Genomic DNA, 20,747 nt, shown 5'->3' on the forward strand with positions numbered 1-20,747 from the left:
ACGTGCTGCGTGCCAGTGGGGCTGCTGCTCTGTGATGCTGGAGACAATCCTCCTGCAGCCCCAGGCAGTCCTCCTGCACTGCCATGCAGGCATGTGTTTGAGTGGGAACAGGCAGAGCCCAACATCCAGGTGGGTGCAGGACAATGCTATGGGGGCAGCTGTACTCCCCTTGTGCCACTGGAAGATCCCTGTGCAGGTGGGGAAAGTGTGGGCATTTGCACCGGGCTGCAGCCCAGCGAGGAGGGAAGCATTGACTACGCTCACCCCAAGGGAGTGGATTTCTGTGCTGGATTTTCTATGGTGCCCCACACACCCCCACACCCCCACCAGGGTTATTATCTCCATCTTGCAGACGAGGGATGGAGGGACCATGTGGGACCAGCACCGGGGCTTTCTCCCTTCAGGTCCCTTCTTTTGGGGGTGCAGAGTCTTAGCCCCGCTCTGGGGCCTGGGGACCAAATTGCATCCCTTACAAAAGGGGCAGGAAGACCAGAAGGATGAGACATGAGGATGCAGTGAGAGGGGTGCCTCTTGCACCTGGGGGGTTCCAACCACTGGCAGCAGGGTGCTGGGAGGCTCTGCTCTCCCTGCTATCGAAACCACTCTGCCCGGTATGAATAATTGAGCTCCCGCCCCCCTCCCCTTGCCCTAACGTCTTTGCCAGGGAGTCAATCGTTCGCTTTCTTGCCTGCTTTTCCTGATGAATATTTCATGCTCCCCAGGGCAGCGATGCACCCCGGCAGCCCGCACCGCTCAGGTTTGAGGGGGTTTTGGGCAGTGACCCCACCAATCCACCTGCCGGGGGGATCAGCGGGATCACTGGGGCATCACTGACCTTCCTCGGCGCTGGGTTCAGGTGACGCCGCCAGGGGAGCAGCCACCACACTGGGGCAGCCTCACTCCAACGTCCCCTCCCTGATACTCTGCTTTCCCACCAGTGCCCAGGAACCCCCCTGAATACCACCCATTAGTGACCATGTGGAGCTGGCAGCATCTCCCCAGCCCTCCATGAAGGCACTCGTTAATTCTCCTTAATTACAGGAAAACCACGACTGTTCCATTATTGCTGTATAATGCCTCAGCTTAAATCCACTATTAAGGCAGGAGTGTTGTGGCTCAGACGTTTTAATTAACATGAATGATCTCACCTTTGTCCATAGCATCTTTTTACGTGCTATTACATCAGGTGATTGTTAAACTACTCATTGGTTTAGAGAGGTCTGTACTTTCATTAAGATGTCCTGCATTTTCTGACCCGGCAGATTACCCACGGTTTTAAGTCTAGTGTTTTCAGGGGATTTGAGTTAACTCAGTCTGCAAGAAACCAGATGAATCATTTAAAGCACTGGTGGTCTCAAAGTAAGGTTTGGTCAGTGTTTCTCCAGATTTTAGGAGCTTCAAGGTATACCCAGAGCTGGCTGGAAACCAACTCCCTATTGACCAAAGCTATCGGAAGAAAGAACTGAAGAGTTTAAATTCATTGGAAAAACTTTCCACACATGTGGAGAAAAAAAAAGTCATTAATTTTTAACATCCCCTTTCTTTTTTCCTCTCTTGCCAGAAAAAAGGCTATAAGAAAATCAGGGGTTCCTTCCTCAGGAGGGAAAAGCCCTTCCAAATATTTCGAGCTTTTTAGCTGTCCATGATTTTTTTGATGTGAAATTTGATTAGAAGTGGAGATGAATTAAGTAAAACCCAGCCCAAAACCCCACCCAGAGGTGCTTGCAGGGCACATGGATGAACCTGATGCTTCTGACCAATTTTGACCGTATGAAAATGTCAGGTCTCCTGTCAAACTGGGGGAAATTGAAATCACTTTGTACAGGCTGTTAGGACTGCATAAAGCATCATGTCCACACAAACCCCTCACCCCCAAAGGTGGGCAGTAATCCTGCTTCACTGCTAAAACAAGCCAGAGGGATGCTGCACCAACGATGGCTCCAGCTCCTGCCTCCTGGGTTTGGGGAGGATCAGATGAGAGCAAGACAAGACACAGGCATGGGATGAGACTTTTGCCTCAGTTCGGCAAGGACCAAAGCACTGGGAAACCCCTGAACTTTGGTCTGTACACCTAAACCTTCATCTCCTCCTCCTCTTCCCCACCCAAGGTCCTGCCTGGAAAGCAAGAGGGGAGCTGAGTTAGCAAAGACTAGGGAGGAAATGCCACCCCTACTGCCTTTCCCCATCAGCACTGGGACCACCACCTAATCCCAGCTCACAGCAAGCACCAACATGTAAAACGGTTGGTGGTTGCTCACTGCTCTGTTATCACTGGAAGGAGAAGCACCTGAAGGCCCTAATGCCCTTGGCCAGGCTCACCTGGGACACACACCCAGCCATGGGTGCTGCAGCTCCATGCAGATCAGTCCTGGGCCAGCAGTGCTGACTGGAGCCTTGTCTTCAGAAGGAACTTTTTGGAACATGTTGGTCTGTTTCTCCAGCCCTGTCTCCTTTTTCTCCCAGCTGGTGGGACCTCGGACCTCATTCATGGCTCACTGTGTATGGTGATGTCAATGGACTCAGGTACCTGCCCCTATAGGACTGCACCCCACTGGTGAGGATCACCCTTGGCTCCTAGCTTATCCTGCTGCTCTAACAGTAAGTTGGTGCGCTTTGGATGGTGGTGAAGGCAAAGTTCTGTGCTTACCATGTTGTTACGCAGGGCATGAATCAGGGAAAATGAGAGCTAGGGAGCACCCTGGGGTAAGGGATTGCCACATGTTTGACTGACCTGAGTGTGTGCCTTTTCAAGGACCGGGGTGGGTCTGCTGAGGTGCTACCCATCCTGTTGAAGAGGTGCACTTGAGTCATATAAACCTTGTGGGTGAGGGCTGTTGTGTTGTCCTGCCTCTGAGAAGAGCCACTGCTGGACTGTGTGTGGGCCAAGTCTGCAACTTCAAACCTGCCCTTGGAGGAACTGGGACCAGCCCTGTGGACATGTCCCCTGGGCACGGGGCTCAGCAAGGCTCCTCTGCTGGCAGAGGCACCTTGGTGCCTGGGAGATGAAAGCCATGGGTAACAGGGTTAGCTGTATTCGTGTTGCTATGAACTCTGTGAATTATGTTAATAGCAGCATCTGGGGAAATTACATCTTCATTAATTGGTCCTGATTGCTTTTTGGCAGATGAGAGATGTTTTTGACTTTAATGTGCAGGACAAAATTTATTGTAATCAGTGCATGCCATAAATGCACAAATACCATTACTATGCCTTGCTAATTAACTCTCCAAAGAGGAAGTGCTGGGAAAGACCTGCATGGCTATCTCTTCCCTTCTCTCCTGCTCTAGCCAGGGCAGGCTTGTTTTCCACAGTCCAAGCTCTACTGCTTCTTCCAGTAGAGTTTTAAACATTATTTGAAGTTAAAAATGGTAGTAACATGGCTGGCAGACACAGAAAAGCAGTCAAGGGCTGAGGATGTTTCTGATGGCATGCGCTGTACTCTGGAGTTGGCCTTGTTGCTCTGTGGCCTTGATGTGCCCATAAGGCTCCTTCTCATGGATGTAACTTGGTGGCAATTGGGTCTATTCACGTGCTTAGAGTCAAATAGGTTGGTGATTCAGAGTTCTTTCATCCCATCATGTTCCAACTGGAGGAAGAGGAGGCTTCCCCAGGTTGGGTTGTCCCAGGGGACCGCTGCTGGGTGGAAGATGGAGCTGTTGCGCTATCAGAAGACAACAGTCGTGGCTAAAGCAGCAATGATCTATGTGCAGTGTGTGGCATCAATCTTTGAAATTCTTTTGCTTTCAGTCAAGGTAGCAGCAAACAAGGAATTAAACCACATTTCAATGAACTATCGCTGTGTAGCAGAAAGCTCCATTTTTAACCATGGCACAGATCCTAATCTCTTCCCATAAAAACCCAAAGCTCTGAGTGAATGCAGAGCACGGGAGGAGGTAATGCATTACCTCCCCAGGGGAAAACAGGCTCAGACTCAGGCAAGGCATTGAGCTCCTCGTAAGTTATGAGGCTGTTCGCCTGGTGACGGCAGTAAGCTGTATTATGGCCTCGCTTGCTCTGCCTTCTTTTCTCACAACACCATCTTTCATTTTAATGGAGGGTTTTCAGCCAGCTTTGTTAGGGCTGCTGCTAATTGTACTGGATTCATGTGTTCTACCAGGGCACGGGAAAAAGCCGATGTTGGTTAAATGGGAAGGGTGAGTTTTACTGCCTGGCGCTTTGAACACTGTAGATCCCGCTTCCGGGAGTGGGAGGAGGGGGCATGGCAGGGACGAGAGAGGAATTTAGAAACAAGTTTAACCCTCTGGCTGCCATGGAAGCTCAGAGGTACCCTCCCTGTGGCAGTGATGGGGCAGAGAGCAGCTCCACGCAAATCAAATAGCCCCCAAGGAGATGAAAACCCTTTTGCGAGTGATCTTTCTGACCTTGAAAGATACAGGCCCACCTCTTCCACTGGGAAATGAAGTTTAAATGTTCTTTGGTGCTTGAAGTGTCAGCTTCAGACCTTCTTGAAGTGGTTTTCATGGGTCACCGCAAGGAATTGGAACTTGTTCTGGAGCAGTCTCACCAGAGCTTTGTAAGCAACGAAGTTTGCACCCTCAAAACCTAGAGCTAGATTTTACTGAGAAACTGTAACCATACTGAGCAGGGAGCTAGCCACATCTTTCCCATCACACTGCCCTGTAAATAGGTAAGCAATAATGTAAGGACCAGGACAGCTCTACTGCCCATGAGATCTGGCTGTGAAACAATGCTTCTGGCTTGTGGCACAGAATTTACTGCTGTAGGGCTCCCTAGGTCCCTCAGCACAGGGGCCCTGGGAGGTCAAAGAGCTCCTGGTTTTCTGATCCTATTCCCAGAGCCTCTGGGAGACAGGCACAGAAATCCTCCCATCTCTGATGCACAGCACCTGCCACCTTGATCCCTACGATCCTCCCCAGAGCGCTGAATGCTGCAGTCCCACCAAGCTTACTGTCCTGAGTGACCAGAACTTCCCCAGGCATCCCATTCAGACAAACCCCAATTAGGTGGAGAAATTGATGTCTAATGGTGAATCCACCTGGGGTGTCTCCAGAAACACAGCTCTGAAATGTGTGGCTCTTCAGGCAGAGGTGCCGTCATCCTACTGCCCCTTCAGCTGATGTGACGATGTCTGTCCCCATCTTGCTGTGAGTTTGGACCTCTTCGCCCAGAGGACAGAAAACCATGGTGAAGAAGATGTAGGCTTTTGCTTCTCACCCATTCAGATGAATCAGGCGGTAGAACCAGGCCACCCATTCACAGAGCACTTTCCCCATCAGCCACTGTTGTAGTAACACCAGAAATGTCAGGAAACTCCCCCAGAGAGGAAGCCTGCCCACGCCATGCACCTAAGCAGTTCACATTTGTAGCCAAGAAACATAGCAAGGAGTTTACTAGCTGTCAAATGGACTCATTTGTTTCACTGCCTTTATTTTAAAGGGCAATTAGCACTGTAGAAGGATTCTCTCTGCCTCTTCAATGTGCCATGTTTGTTAGTTAAAACTTCACTTTATGGTTAACATTATAACATATGTCACAGCTCTGCATGTGAGTTGCTCTGTGGCATCAAGCAAACAGTGCTAGAGCAGAAATTCTGAGATGTGAATGTGGGGAGAAATAGTGTTGTGAAATAAAATGGTACCCACTGAAACGTATGAAGAAGGTTTTTGGTGAAAGGCTAAACCCCTGGAACTCTGGAAGATGTAGCTATTTGGGTTTTTCTCACATAACTGCTCTCTTGAAAGGTGGGACTTTTTGATTTGGGTATGTTTTTTTTTTCTGTGCAGACAGCAAAGTGCAAATCCCTTTATGTGAGAGCTGTGCTCAGGGACAGTGAGTAGCAATGTCACACAGCAGGGGAGGTGAACCAGGGTGGCCCACGAACCGCACTATAAACGTGGTTTGGGGCCAGGGAAGACACAGGTTTTCCATCAGGCAAGTGGAATGGCCTTGATGTGCAAATGGGAGATGAGTATGCTGGCCCGTTCTGCTCCTTGGACTGGCCCCTGAGCTGGGGCATACCTTTAACTTCATCACTGAGCCATGCAATGGCAATCTCTTACTGTCACTCAGCTAAAGCAGAGATGACAAGCACGTCACTACTGTGACCACCCTGGTGACAACTCCAGGCCATGACTTCAGCTGTTGCCATGCCCACTACTGACAGTTTGTGGGGAATACTCTTTCTTGAGGGGGGGAAGTTTTTTGCTGGTGGTTGCAGAGGGGCAGGCACTGGGGTTCCCGGTCTTCATCAAGACAGGCTGTCACCAGAGAGATCAGAAATCATTTATTTTTAGTGCTATGAATATGTAGAAACTTGTCTGAGCTTCTCCACACAGTGGCCATGAATTTAGAAACAGCGTCAGAAATCACGGCATTCAGTACCCTGTGAATGGGGTCAGAGCTATAAATTTCTCTCACTGGCGTGTGAGCCATTTGCCATACGTGACTTTCTGAATTTGTGGTTGTTTCTCTCCATACCCCTGTGCGCCGAGTGTATGACTGAGATTTTATATTGTGCCTCTGAGACACAAATTCCTTCTGGTGCTTTTGCCTAGCATCCTAAACAGGCTTGCTCGTTCTCTTCCCCATACTCTTTGCTAATGGCTTCTGGCCACAGCATGGCCCTTAAATCACGGGCTGCACCTCGACAGGCATAAACTGTGACTCTCCCCAGACAGAGGGTATTTGTTTAGAGCAGTGAGTGATGTGCCTCCAAACACACGGTTCAGCCTTGTGAGAATGGCTGCTCCTATGCCAAGTCCAAGATAGGTCCTCTGACTGAGGCAGCAGAGCTTCTGCCCATGGTGGCAAGTCCTGCAAAGACCTCAGAAACATTGAACAAGCCTTCTCAAGGACACTCATTCCAAGTACAAAGAGAGGAAATGTTCAGTGTAGATATCATGTGGCATATGTTAATGTGATCTGTGCCTTGTGGGGAAAGTTTAAGGAAGTTCACACTGTGGAGATGGGAAGACAGTGCTGCCATCCTCCTCCACTTCAATGCGTGTGCTTTTCCTCCCCCACCTATATCTGTTCTAGTTATAAAAGCTTTTTTTATTGCAAGACTATTTCTGCTCAGTGAATTAAAATGAAGCATTTGCAATCCCTCCTCTCCAGTGCAAGTGCTCCCAGCAACAGTGCTCTCTGCCTGGTCCCAGCTGCTCTGATTATCCTGAGGAAGAAGGCAAATGTAGCAGCAGGACACAAGGAGGTTGATGCTAAAGCCCAGCTCTGCAGAGGTGTGCTCATTGAATGGGGCTGCCTTATTCCACAGACCTGTTCCCTAGGAGCCTGGTGAATTGCTAAAGGCAACACATGTGACTAAGATGTTCCCTAACAAATTTTTAATCCTTTTGGCACAGCAGAGCCAACACACAAACGTAAATGGAATCAATGGGACTGTTTGTTAAATTTCTGACTTGTTAGTGCATATCTGTAGCACTTGACCATTGTCCATCAGGGCCCTGTCAACACACTCTCTATATAAAAGCAGAGAGAAACATCTTTGCCATTGTAATTTTTCAACCATAAATTGCTGGAAGGTGATCTTTGTGAAAACAGCACTAGCTTCATGTATTTAGCAGGGAATAGACACCAGGCAAAGGAAATGCCAGCTAGAGGGCTGGTGACACAGGTTTATGAATGTGGAAACAGGCTAACGATAGAAACTGTTTTGTAGGTGCTAGCAGATTGGTAAGTTTTGAAAGCAAAGGTTTCACAGGAGTTTTCCCAGAAGAACCCCTCTGAAGCTATGACCAGGGCAGACACCATTCTCTGTTGCCACCACAAGCAGAAAGCAGAGGAGGTGGCAGCATCCCAGATGTCAGCAGGTTGCTTTCCTCCACTTTTTGTTTTTCAAGCCTCCATAAGCAGCTTCAGTGTTAACCACCGTCTTGCCTGTGCTTCAAGTCCCATGGCCTTTTAATCAAAGGATCATCTAGCCTTCAAAAATAAATCCAAGGACTACTACACTTTGAAGAAAGGATGGTCTTGTACAGCAACCACTTGTAACCAAACGAATACAAGTCATGAAATATTGATTGTTATGGTAAAGAGTAGCGCATAGGGTAGAAAGTCATAACTGCTTTGTCTTGTTCCTTAGAGACAAGGAACTGCGCTCATCTGGCTTTAAATGAACCAGAACAGTAACTTCCCAATGGCTTCCTAATCTCAGCTTCAAGCGTTTCTGAACACAGCTGGAGATCACTTTCTTGCTAAGACCTTTTGTCTCATTCCATCCTGCAGCTTTGTGACAAAGCTGAAGCTGTTTTGTGGAAGGGGCGGAAGTAAATGCGTCAGTGAGTGCACTGTCTCTTGGCTGAGGCTGGGTTTATTTGAACTTGTTTTTAATGTGATCAACCAATCACTTATTGACTGTTTTGCTTTAAATGTGGTCACGGGCTGCAGTCTGCAGTTAAGTCAGTCTGTCTTCTCCTACTCTTTAGTCCCCCTCTGCTACGTAACCGTGTTCCAGTACTCTCTTCTATTGTTAAGCCATACTCAGAGCTGTAGAGCACTTTAACGATCCCATCCACATAGTAAAGTGAGGAGTACAACTGTGTATGTTCTGTTTTGTTCCTAACACTGAGGAGCTCTCTGACTAAACACATCTTTCTCTTCCCAGCTATCATTAACCAGTTGCTCTTCTTTCAGCACAACTTCATCTGCCGCTTAACCATTAATTGTATCTGTACCTAAAAGATATTTGAAATGAAACATTCAATTACTACAGAGCTTAAACACCCAGAATAAGGCTGCCATCTGATTTCTTTATTTCAGAAATGATAAAGCACTTCAGCATTAAACTCTTGTTCTCTCCAACAGCAGCCGAGCCACTAAATTGATGACATGCGGATTAACTAAACAGTCTAGCAAATCAGTGGTAGAAAGGGCTGTTTGCGAGGCATTTGGACTGCCGTCTGAACCCATTTGATGTGCAGCCGTTTCACAGTCATTACTCATTGCCAGTTGCTTCCTTGTGCAGTGTAATTTTCCAAAATGTCCTCCTTCATTTTCATGGAGAAGCTCTCTACTGTCACTTTCAACTGCAACTGCACCTATGGAGCTTGTTTCTTGAGACTGTGGTAAAACTTGAATAAGATGAGGCCCAAAAGGTATTTTGTGCAGATTTTCTGCTTTAAATGTTGAAAAGCCAAACTCATGGGTTAATAATCTGCAGCCCTCTGGTTCACAGCCAACTTCCCTTTTCTTCCTTTTGCACGAGGCAATTGTCCTTTGCTCTGCATCACTGCTGCTGGAACATGGCTGCTCTGATTCACTTGCTTTTTGACACTTGAAATATGCAGATACTGCTTTATTCAGGTATTGAAGATTGATTTCATGGGATGTTGCCTCAACCTAAAATAACACCCAGGATACACTCAGTTAAAAGGAGATGTGTTTCAATTCAGTGTTGCGTGATTATCGTCCATGAATTACTTTTGCTACATGAAGGGAAGGAATTTAAAATTCTTTTTCTCAGGCAGCAGAAAGACTCAGGGGAAGCTAAGCAAAATGTCAGTAACTCTCTGTTATCGCTGCTATAATGGGAGCAAGAGAGGGCTTACCTCTGTGGGATTTAGCCAGGGATCTCCATCACTGGGATTTTCTGCTGATTTTAGGGCACACACCAGCATTCGAGTTATCGCTTCTTCTACACGGGCTTCATGATCTGCATCCTGCCTCAAGGGAAGAGAAAGTGTTTGGAGACACGTTAGCACTTGAGTTTCTCCACAAAGCTGGCTCTTGGGAAGATCTTGGGAAAAAGTAAATTATAGGCTTGGTTTGAAAGCCCTACTCATGTATGCAAAGTCAGTGAAAGACTTCAGATTTGCAATGCTCCTACTTGTGTACTGCACCCACATGGGTAGCAGCACAGGCTTTGGTGTGACTACTCATCTGCATAAGGATTTGCAAAAAATAGATTCTAGTTGTGTATATAATCTTTCCTTTTATTAATGTTCTGTTAATTGAATCTGGTGCTTGAAATTACAATGCAAAGTTAGCAATTAACGTATGCATTTATATAGCTGTTCAGGACTGGAAGAACCAGGGAAGCACATAGGAAATTTTATCTACATACATATTATGTCTAATTTAAGTACTTAAAACACGCAGGATATTACAGCAAGGCAGCAACTATCTAGGGGCTATAGAGGCACAAAAGTGAGTCTTAAGGAAATATTTTATCATGTAACAGCAGCTGACACACTGCTGCAGTTCAGCAGAAGGAAAACGTTTTCTCTGAAAGCTCTCCTGCAAAACTGAAAACAAAGTAACTGAGTCTTTGTTTCAGGCATTCACTTCCTGCATTATTCCCTCAGGCAGCTGGATACCAGCTAGTTTGGGATAGCGGGACAAAAGTTTCTATGATCTGTTTTTAGCTTTCTTTCCCACTTAACTGAGGATTTTTTTTTTGTATGTGGAAGGGAAGGGTATGTGGAAGGAGGTAAGAAGACTTTCTAACTATTCTATGATTGTATTGGTGGTTTAGCCATTTCAAAGACAAGTGCCAAGGAGTGGAAACATAAATTTGCTTTAAGATGCTAAGGCATATGAGTTTTGGAGGAAACATGTAACCCTGTCAGCTCTGAACTGTGACTTTGGGGAACACCGCAAGCACACCATACATGTTGCTAGTATGAGTGCTGAAGGCAGCAATTCATCCTGGAACCCTGAGCAGAATTTGGGGTAGAAGCAGGAGGACGTGCTCTTAGCATTCATTTAATCGCTTTGGATGCCTGACTTGTTAATGGCCTCATATAACAAATTCCCCAAACGGAGTTTGGTATCATGTGGAAATTACTTAAGGTGTTGCATTCTTGGTATTCATCCTGGTCTGCCGAATAACAGGGTTGTAATTGCATGAGAGTATGTTAGGAAGCAAGGAATACTTTGAGTAGCTCACATCCAACTGAAAGCAAATTAAACTTCTAAAGTCTTGCCAATATAATTAATGGTTTCACTAGGACTATAAATGCTGGCATGATTCACATCTGTCAATGTGAAAGCAGCTGGTAACAGCTGCAAGCAAGAACTGCTTGATTTGGTAATAGAAATGTTCTCAGTATTGTCTTTTAGCATCCATGTTGTATTTTATTATTATAGCTGGATTGCCTAATACCAGACAGTGCTGTTTGAACGCCAACAGCTATAGGGACAATTTCTATAAGGAACTTTCATCTGGGTTGCAAAAGTAACACTTGCTTATGGCAGCTTTTGATACTTAGGGAAGGCAAGTGTGCGTGTCACTCATCAGCAAGATCCAGCAAACACTCCTGTTTTTGGCACACCACTACACGCTTTAGCTGTCATCAAACAGGGTCTTAGTGAATTCTCCAGGACCTTTATGATAAGAAAGGCCATGGAGTTTTAGCTCCACTATTTCATTCTTTTTTCTTGCAGCACATAAGAACAGCTAGGAATGCTGTAGCTAAAGCACCACCCAGCCACCTGGGAGCTAACCAGCCTAGCACAACTGATCCAACCCTGACGTGCTCCTCCAGAGGGGGACAATTCATGAGGCACAGCTTAGGGTACAAGTGCGTGTGTTGACATCAAGGTCTTTCTCTGGTACTAGACACTGCCTGACTACAGTTAGGGCTATGTGAGAGCTTGGTTTGGGCTGGGGCCCGCTGTTCTTTCTAAGTACATAGTCTCATGTGGAAAATTTCTTCATAAGGGAAACACCCAAGCAAGCTCCCCTGCTCTGCAACTGCTTGGTTGGATGCTGGTATGAGAAATGTATTATGGGGTCTTCATCTCCATGTAGATTTCCAATCTAATAAAGGTTTTAAAAAGGTAAGGAGAGAGGGAGGAAGGGAAAGGGGGAAAACACTATGTATTTTAGTGAGGCAGCTTTCACAATCTATTTCAAAGGGTCTTTATTTTCATTTATATTAAGCTAGGATTCATGATAAAGTAACATGAATCAGAACACTTTCTGGAGCATTGAGATGTCCCTGCAGGGGGCTTGGACTAGATGACCTTTAAATGTACCACCCAACCCAAACTACTCTGGTACCCCTGGAACCATTCCATACATACTGGTTTAACATGAGCAAGAAAACTCAAAGCCTGGAGAAAAGAAAATTAATGAAATACTTGAGAAAATCCAACTCCAGGCAAATCAAAACTATTACCAAGAAATTAAAATTTAGAAGTGCTCTGCCACCCCCTTCCTATCAAATTAATCCAATTTAAATTCTAATTTAGCTTTGCATGTAAGCAGGTGCTTGAGGTGGTTGCTGTTTTGTTGTCCCCTATTCAGCACAAAGCTAGTTAGCCTATAAGAAATTGGACATGAAAAGTTTAGCTTGTGTTTAGTTGTTTGCCTGACTGAGGTAAACTTGCATGTGATTTCTGCTGAACCAGGGCTTCAGATTCTGAACCTTCAATAGTTCTTCAGGAAAAGCTGTATCCATAAGGGCACTTTCCTCCCCAACCTCTGCATACAGAACACACAATAGGGCTGAACCTGGCAGGCAAGGGACAAATGTCCATGTAGACATGGAAGTGCTACATCACCATGACATAAAAAGGAAAATACCAGTTCAATCCAAGAGTTTATGCTGATCGTGATGGGATCAATGGATTCCACATAGTGCCACCAATGCCTTGGAACAAGCAAGACCTGGAAATAGAGACATTGCATTAGATACTAGCAGAAACTTGAAGAAAGAAAGGTGGTTTATATAAGGTGGTTTATTTAAGGTGATGTGGGATGCAGAGGCAGAATGAGGCAAGGAATAAGGGTGGGGTAGGAGGTGATCTTTATTTCTTTCCTCTAAAGAGCCTTTTCTCAACCCCCTCTCTCCTCCCATTGTATCAATACTATTGTGTAAGACGTGGACATGATCCAGAATTAGCTCTGATCTAAACTCCTTCTCATGTGAAGCAGGACTGTAACCTTGTAACTGCTCTAGGTAAGCAAGGTCTGGCTGTATGAAGGGAGTGCAGCTGGTATAGCAGTAGAGCAGGGCTTTAGAGAAAGTCTCAGCCAAGCAGTATTCTGTAGACTCTCCAATTGAGCAGACTTCACAGTTGTGGAAGGACTGCCAGCTGGCTTCTCCCAAAACTAGGTATCCTAATGCTCATCTAGGTGACTCATGATACAGAGCTTTAATTCTGTAAATAATCACCAGTATTAAACTTGCCACTTTTAGCAGACAGGCTTTTAAAAGAGGGTGTCCCAGGAACCATGACAATCTAGTTTAGAGGAAAGCTTTACAACTTTACAACAGGGATGATAGCTGTGACATAAAATTGATTCTAACCCATGGCTTTTATGGCATAAAGACGTTAATGTTGTTTTGATGATATAGGGCAAGCTTTACAGATTACTGAACATTAGATTAACATAGAACTATCAAGTAAAGCATAAAAGATTGTTTTTGACAAGGAATATAAATGGTCAGACACAGATAAAAATATACCCTTCAGAACGGGGAAAGTAAAGCAATGATCAGTATCTGAATTGCAGACAATTCTTTTTCTTGGTAGACACAAATTATTTAAAAGAATGTTCTGCTTCCTACATAGCCCTGTGCTTCATTATATCAAAACACTAATGAAAATGTCTGTGTAGGGAACAGTAACTGTGGCCTAGTCCCGTAAACAGTTACTTATAGGACAGTCAGAACAAAGTCGTTTTTGGGCCAGAGGACAAAATGTTCTCCACATTTTGTTGAATTCCACATTGAAGCTCCACAGGTTTCAATTTAAGTCAAACAAAACCCGCATTAGCTCTCTAAAGGTCAAAAACATTTGGAAATCATACTTTAATCCAGTACAGCATACAGAGAAGAGAAGGAAGTCAGTCTGCAGAGGGCCGTTAGTTGAAAAATATCACAAATTGGTTATTCCTGACATCTAAAAGTGGACAAAACCCTACACAGACTGAAGCCAAAACACATTTTTTACACTAAACAAGTTTGAGTGGTGCTTTTAGCACAGAAACCTACACTTTCAAGTGCAGCTGCATTAGTTACAGTGAGTTTATTTGTTAGTGTTTGCCCACATTTCATTGACTACCAAATCATACAAACCTTCCCCTGCCCTCCCACTCCTCTGTTCCATAGGGGGATCTTACACTAGACTCTGTTAAAGAATCTGGGTGCCCTCCAAATGATAGGATGTAATGATGAAGCCTGGAAAACTTTGCTATACAGCAGAAGGTGTCTTAGCTTCTGGAGTAAGTATCTGTTTACAACAACGAGGTCCTTCCTGTGAGACTTGTGTAGGAAGAGTGAACTTGCAACATGCTGAAGAAGTGGATGAAGGCACTAGTGAATTAGGGTATGGTGCAGAAGGAGTATGTAGTAAGGGAACAAAACCAAGAAGCAAATTAAGGCAAGTGTAAAAATGTTTCAGTAAGAGGGTCTGCCTGGAAAATCAAGATGGAAATTAGGTATGGAATGTGCTGGCTCAACATGACTCAAATGCAAAACAGAGACAGGACTGATTTGGAAAGAGGAGGTGTAACTAGGAGGAAAATATGTTCCCCCCCAACTAGTCCAGTCTTTTCAAACCGAAGTGAAGGAACTTCGTCTTTGAAGAGACCAATGAGGTTTTACTTGCCAGCAGATTAAGGGTAATAACTGCAAAGTTGTGCATTTCAGCATCTGGCACTGTTTGCTAGTGCACTTTATAGGAGAGCTACACAGCTGTGGCTCAAAGAGACAAAACGGGTACCATAAAGACCCTTGCTCTCCCTCTTTTATTTTTGGGCAAGCTCATGCTTGACAAAATAAAGATTTATAGCAGCAAAAAAAATGATATTTGAAAATACTCAGGGCTGAATCTTTAAGGAAGATGAAGAAATAGACAAAAAAAAAGTAATTAAAAGCAAAAAATCCAGCTGGCAAGGAGAGCAGCAGAACTAACAAAAGACAAAAGAAAAAACCCAGCAAAGAGAGGAGTAGGATTATTCTACCCTTACGAACTAGTATTCTTCTAGCTTTGCAAACTAGAAGCAAAAAATCCCCAAACAACTATCAACTCCACAATAAAATAAAGCAGACTTCCATTTGTTTATGAATATGGGACACAGAATTAGCTACATTTGAAACTACATTTCAATAGCAAATGTGAAATTAAACCACAGTGAAATAACACACGGGTACACAAAAACATAGCAAATATTTTACAGGGAAAATGTGAAGTGCAAAATCAAGAAGTATTCCAAGCCAAGAGATAATCTCGTGTTAGCCTGCTTTCTACAGAATATATCTGGCTTTGTGGGCTGGGAAGATACTGATCTAAATGGCAACCAACCAGATAATTTTAATATTTAGGCTAGTGATAGGCAAATCTAGCAAATGAAGTCAAAGCAGGACAGAAACCCCAGAAAAGATAAAATGAAATTCTGGTCTGTAATGGGAGCAAAGAAACCAATAGAACAGTTGGGAGAGCAAGTGAAGCAATGCTGAAGATTTGTACAGTGCAGAGAACAGAACACGTTTAAATTCTCAATGGACATGATTAACTCGATACAGTGCAAAGGTAGGGCAAAGGTGGAATTGCTTCAAAAAGAGAGCATACCCTGTGAAATACTATACCAAGAAATTTCTGCTCATTAGAAAAAAGATATTTGGGTAAATCAGGAAGAAAAGGATGCCAGAATGCCAGCATAATGGGAACAAAAAGATGGGGGGTGTGGGGGGACACAAACAAGTCCCAGAGCTGATTGCAACCCTGGAAATGAAGAATAAAACAAATAAATAAATGTGTAGTCAACTCTGTGGGGAGCACCACATGAGGAGTGTGAAGGTACTGCTACCCCAGCCTATGCCAGGTCCCAGCTGGTGTCTGGCTGCCCTGGTGCTAGGAAGGTGCTGCTTACCCTCCCTCCTCCCTGCTCTCTCCTCCCTCCTGAGCTGGTGTCTTCCTATGTGCTGAAACAGTGCACCAAGGGCTATTGACATCAGAAACACAGGCACAGGCTGGGGAAAAGCATGGTGAGCAGAAAGGGAATGTGGCTGTTACCATGATGTGTCTGTCCATAGGGACACAGGTGAGGGACTTAAGGAAGCTTAGGGAAGAGATGGAAAAGTAGACTTGGGAACTGGCAGCTTTCACCTTTGGTTTGTTTGACTTTTTGGGCACTTGTGGGGTTCTCCATGTGTGTTTCAGGCTGAAGGCTGTTTTCATCAGCAACTCTAGTGTAAATTCAGCTCCTGGACCTTTCTGCCTCTTCTGTGATGGACACAATAGTTTCGGTGTCTAGAGCTTGAGCTGGGCTCTCTTCTTTCTCTATGGAGTGACTTGGGGCCATGTGGGAATTTTCATGTGGGACAATACAGAGCTCTATTCTGTCTTCCTTCACTGAAACAGAATTATCAAACATCTACTGCGTATGATGCTGCAAATCACTTAAATTCTTCTCCAATAAAAGTAATTTTTCACTGCAAACCCTTGTAAAAAGTATTTTGTATACTTGTAGATGGAACATTTCATTGCCTTTTCAGAAGTTTGAATTATTACATTTCCTGACTTACTACAACACATTTTTCAGTACCAGTTATATTTTTCTTGTTTTTTCACATTGTTCCGCACTTTAAGCCCAATCTGAAGTTCTCACGCATTTGTTTTAAAGGTGGCACATATGAAAACCCCTCCCTGACTTACAAAGATTTATTTCTGCTTGCTCAGGTTGGAAGTGAGAGCTCTTCCTGAGTTACTGAGAGCCCTGGCTGCTGAGCAGGATCCCATGGTGTGTTAGGTACCACAGCAGGAGCACAGGAAGAGGAAACCTTGCAGCTGTATGCAGGAACTTAGTGATAACTGTAGTCATGGGCACAGACTGAGATGCATTTGTTTATAGACTTTCAGAAGCAAGCAAACTGTAATGCTGATCTTTTTTTTAAAGTATTTTTTCCCCCATACAGTGACAATGTTTTTCAAGGCCGGAAAGGAGCATCTTTCTTGGACTCGGTATGCCTCCAAGGCTAGCTCAGTTAGGCCTTTCCTTGCACCTCTCGTGTATAGAACTGTGCTGCAACTCCTCTGGCTCCAGGCTGCACCTGGAACACAAGGCCAGGAAGAAAGAGAGCAGGCAGCAGGGCAGCTGAGTGCTGTCTGTAACAGCATGGGTCCTGGTGTGCAATACCCTTCCTGCCTGGGGCAGCGTCAGAGTGAATGGCACTGCTCATGGAAACCCAGTGTACAAGCTGGTTGCTCTCCACTAAGAGGGTAAATGTGTGGAGCCTTATTTGTCCATCTTCAGACAAGCTGGGATGTGCTTTCTAGTCTTTTTACCATTGTCTAGTTACATGGATTAAGAGGAAGATGGATTAAGAGCAATTACATTAACGAGCAGGAAGGAAGCAAGAAGCTGGTGAGACATCGGGCAGAGGAAAGAATGATCAATCATTTTGTATTTGTATAACATCTCAGGGTGGTTTTTTTTTTTTGTAGCCTTTTCAGGTGGTACGAATTTTTCCTACTTTTAATCATCAAAAAAGTTAAGCATCTACGTGCTCCTTTTATAGCCCATGCTGAAAGACAAGATGGGATGAATGTTCCTGCAGGCCTGTAATTGTGTAAGACAGAGAGAATGAATCCCCATGTAGAGGTGCCAGGTTCCTCCCACTGATGGCAGACAGGACATCTGTCCTGGACAGGGTTTAAGTTGAAGGTGGCAGATCCTAAGCTCTCTTAACACTTGTCCCAGAGTGTGAGGTGGAAGATACTAGAATAGACAAGTTTTGCCCCATTTGCAGCATTTCAAGCAGTATTTATTTGTCTATTTGTGAGAGCAATCAAGGTCTTACTAAAAATAGACAGTGAGTACAAATCCACCTCCTGTTCCATGATTACCACTCAGCCTTCTAATAACCACAGAGGTAAGCAGCTGCAAGTTTTTATAAGGAGCCCCTACATTTGTGTGTTACAACTTGAGCTTGTAACTTTGCAGCTGAACAAGACTATATCCACAAACCCTTGAACTACTTGGCTAGCTATTTCAGCAAGTTAGATATCTAAATGTTATCATAATTTGTACTGAGACCAGGTCATTAATGTATAACCAGAAGCTGCATTAAGGCTTCTGTGGAAACACAGCTGGCAGACACTGGTTAAGTACAGGATGAAATCTTACAAAACCTAAAGTCTCAGCCAACTACCAAAATTCATAGCAGAGATTGACCTCTGAACAATACAGTGAAGGGCACAAAGAATGCAACTGAAGTTCACGTTGTGCATTGGTACAGTCTCATATGAAGAAATTGTGCTTTAAAGCCTTAAATGTGTACAGAAAAATGGCTTGCAGCAAACAGTGACCAGAAGGTGGCATTAGACACATTAAGTTTTTGATATTCAAAGCTTCACTTGCCATACACACACTCTCCTGAATACGTAAGAAAACCTTTGTCTTAGTTTTTCAACCCCTTATTGTTATAATATCTAATAAAAAAAAATTTTGTATACCCTCTGGGAAGGAATGTAGATACTATGTATTATTACAAAATAAGGCTGGCTGCATATTCTGTAGTGATTGTATTAATTCTACATGAAACCCACTGCTAAGCACGTATCAAGACTGCTATTATTTAGGGATCCTTTTCCCTGTTAACAAAGCAGTTCTATGCCATTCCTTTCCTCTCCATCAAATGGAAGCAGTCCCCAGACATCTTCCCCAGACATCTGCCCTGTAAGTTTCTGGATGTGATGCTGGAAAACCCAAAAGGAACTGATAAAATGGATGAAGGTAATACATCACTACTCCATCATTGCTTCTGTATTACTTTCTCCCCAGAAATCCACACAGCAACTCCTTCATGGCAATGCAGGCAAGTTGTATTACTGAGCTGGCTCAAGATTTTTATTCCTAGCAAGATTAATATGTAATTGTTTTAAGCCTAATTAAAATTAAGATAATATTAAAGGTTTGCTACCATACTTGATCATTCCAAATGAGATTACAAATTGAAATAGTGCTGGGGATCATGGATAATGCAGTGCTTAACGGATGTGGCATTTTTATCAATTGTAAAAATTTGTTCTTTTTGCTTTAAATTATTGAACACCGCAACTTTACAAAGTGCAGAATGTGAAACTAACTATCTGCTTGAGGAAGTATGACTAGGAGCTAACGTAGGGCAAACAATAAAAGTTGATCACAGATTTCCTATTTGCCACTGCAACAGCAGAAGAGCATACTCTTGCCAGTTGATAGGCATGATCCTCTTGTTGAAAACTACTATCCTGCTCCAATGTGCTATCTCAGCAGTTCACAGGGGTGCTCCTCACTCTGCCTCCTCAAAATGAACTGGATTAGTAAAATCCATTTTTTAAATTGTCAAAGGCAGCTGGGTTTGCCAGCTAGGGGCAAGGGAACACTTGCACAAGTCTCTGAGATGGCAGGTCAAAAAAGGTGAAAACATCTGGTAAGAGAACACTGAAAAGGCTCTAGAAGTGGCAACTCCACTGTCTTCAGTGTTCAGAGCAATGAACACTGCAAAATTCTTTTGGAAAGGCCTGACAGTTTGAGATGTGCCGGAGTGTGTTGCAAGGACATCCACTGCTGAACAAATGAAAAAGGGTAATTCAGACTCCAAATACCAACCATGTTGATTAAATAAAGAACGACACTATTTACAGCTGGAGACTAGGAATTAAGAGTCCTGAGCCCTACTCTCATACTGCTGCTGTGGCTATAAGCCACACTTGTAACTTCAGTTGTAAGTGCACTTATAACTGAACTTTCTCAGTAAAACAGCATTAATAATATATTTGCACCCCCACACCATGAAACCTTTGGATGGTGTGCACTGTAAATGCAAGTATCATCATTACAGCACTGTGTTATTATTAAAGCAACAAGTTGGGCCAATGTTCCCTGGTGAAGGTTATTCACTATCAAAACATGAGTTCCTCTGCTGGCTCTACACACTTATTAATCAAACACATTTTATGAAACATATTGGTTTCAGAGTAGACAGGCTGAGCACTGTTCAGGAAAGTTTTAAAGCAGACAAATTAGAGGTAACTGCAAGAAGTGTGATGGAATTGGGCAGCTGACTGAAGTAACTCTCCAAATGTTTGCAGTTTTTGTACAAAAAGGGCTAGCAAAGTATCTGTGAGCAAGGAAAGTTCCCATGCTGAGAGAAATCTATCAAGCCTAAGTGCAGAATGTAGGGATAGGGAAGTTCCACAGCCTATTTGTTAAGATCCCCTAGCTCTTAATTTGCCAGTTAAATAATTTGCTATAATCTTTAAAGTAATGTAAAGCTCATATGTGAATGGTACCTGTCCTGGACTTAGTGTAACAACATGGGCTGTTGTGTTCCTAAACTTGGGAAAGCGTTTCAGATCAGGATTGGTAACGCTGACTTTGCTGAATACGCTGGATTCCTCATAAGGGATCCTGGTGGGATAAAGGAAACTGGTGTCACCAGGTGGGAAGAGGTGCCATCTCTTCCTGAAAATAGACAGAAGATAAAAATGTATTCAGTGCATGTCAGTTACAGCAAAGAACTAAAGGCAGTAGCAAGGCTTTCAATAAAACATAAATCTGCCTCACTGCGTGAATCTCCTACGCAGTGAGAACACAGGCAGTGCTTACAGGCTGTCTTCTAAAAGTGTTTTTAAAACATTCCACTTTTTAATTTTTTAACTGAAAAGATTTACAGCTTCTCACCAATTATTTTTAAAAGGCAGATAAAATAAAATGTAAAAAAAAAAAAGCTCTCCCATCTGGTTCTTCCTTCCTCCCTTTTATGGAGCCACACACAGCATTTACAGATGCTCAGAGCATTAAAAATTGC

General features: G+C 44.0%; 1 protein-coding gene across 4 annotated transcripts in view; it reads right to left on the bottom strand.

The window, feature by feature from the left end:
- Positions 1–8,730: 8,730 nt before the first annotated feature.
- Positions 8,731–20,747, bottom strand: part of HSPBAP1 (HSPB1 associated protein 1) — a 38,702-nt gene continuing 26,685 nt past the window's right edge. For 3 of the 4 annotated variants that reach the window (XM_057430121.1, XM_057430119.1, XM_057430123.1), the window contains exons 5-8: positions 20,230–20,401; positions 12,530–12,613; positions 9,549–9,659; positions 8,731–9,339 (exon numbers count right to left, since the gene is read on the bottom strand). In XM_057430121.1, coding sequence (XP_057286104.1) covers positions 8,782–9,339; positions 9,549–9,659; positions 12,530–12,613; positions 20,230–20,401 — 925 coding nt within the window. In that variant the 3' untranslated portion in view covers positions 8,731–8,781. The remainder of the gene's footprint in view (positions 9,340–9,548; positions 9,660–12,529; positions 12,614–20,229; positions 20,402–20,747) is intronic. The other variant, XM_057430122.1, reaches the window with a different exon arrangement.

Source organism: Pezoporus wallicus, unplaced genomic scaffold, assembly GCF_028554395.1.
Source record: "Pezoporus wallicus isolate ANWC-B61680 ecotype Strahan unplaced genomic scaffold, APGP_CSIRO_Pwel_v1 contig_5261, whole genome shotgun sequence".
NCBI lineage: Eukaryota > Metazoa > Chordata > Aves > Psittaciformes > Psittacidae > Pezoporus > Pezoporus wallicus.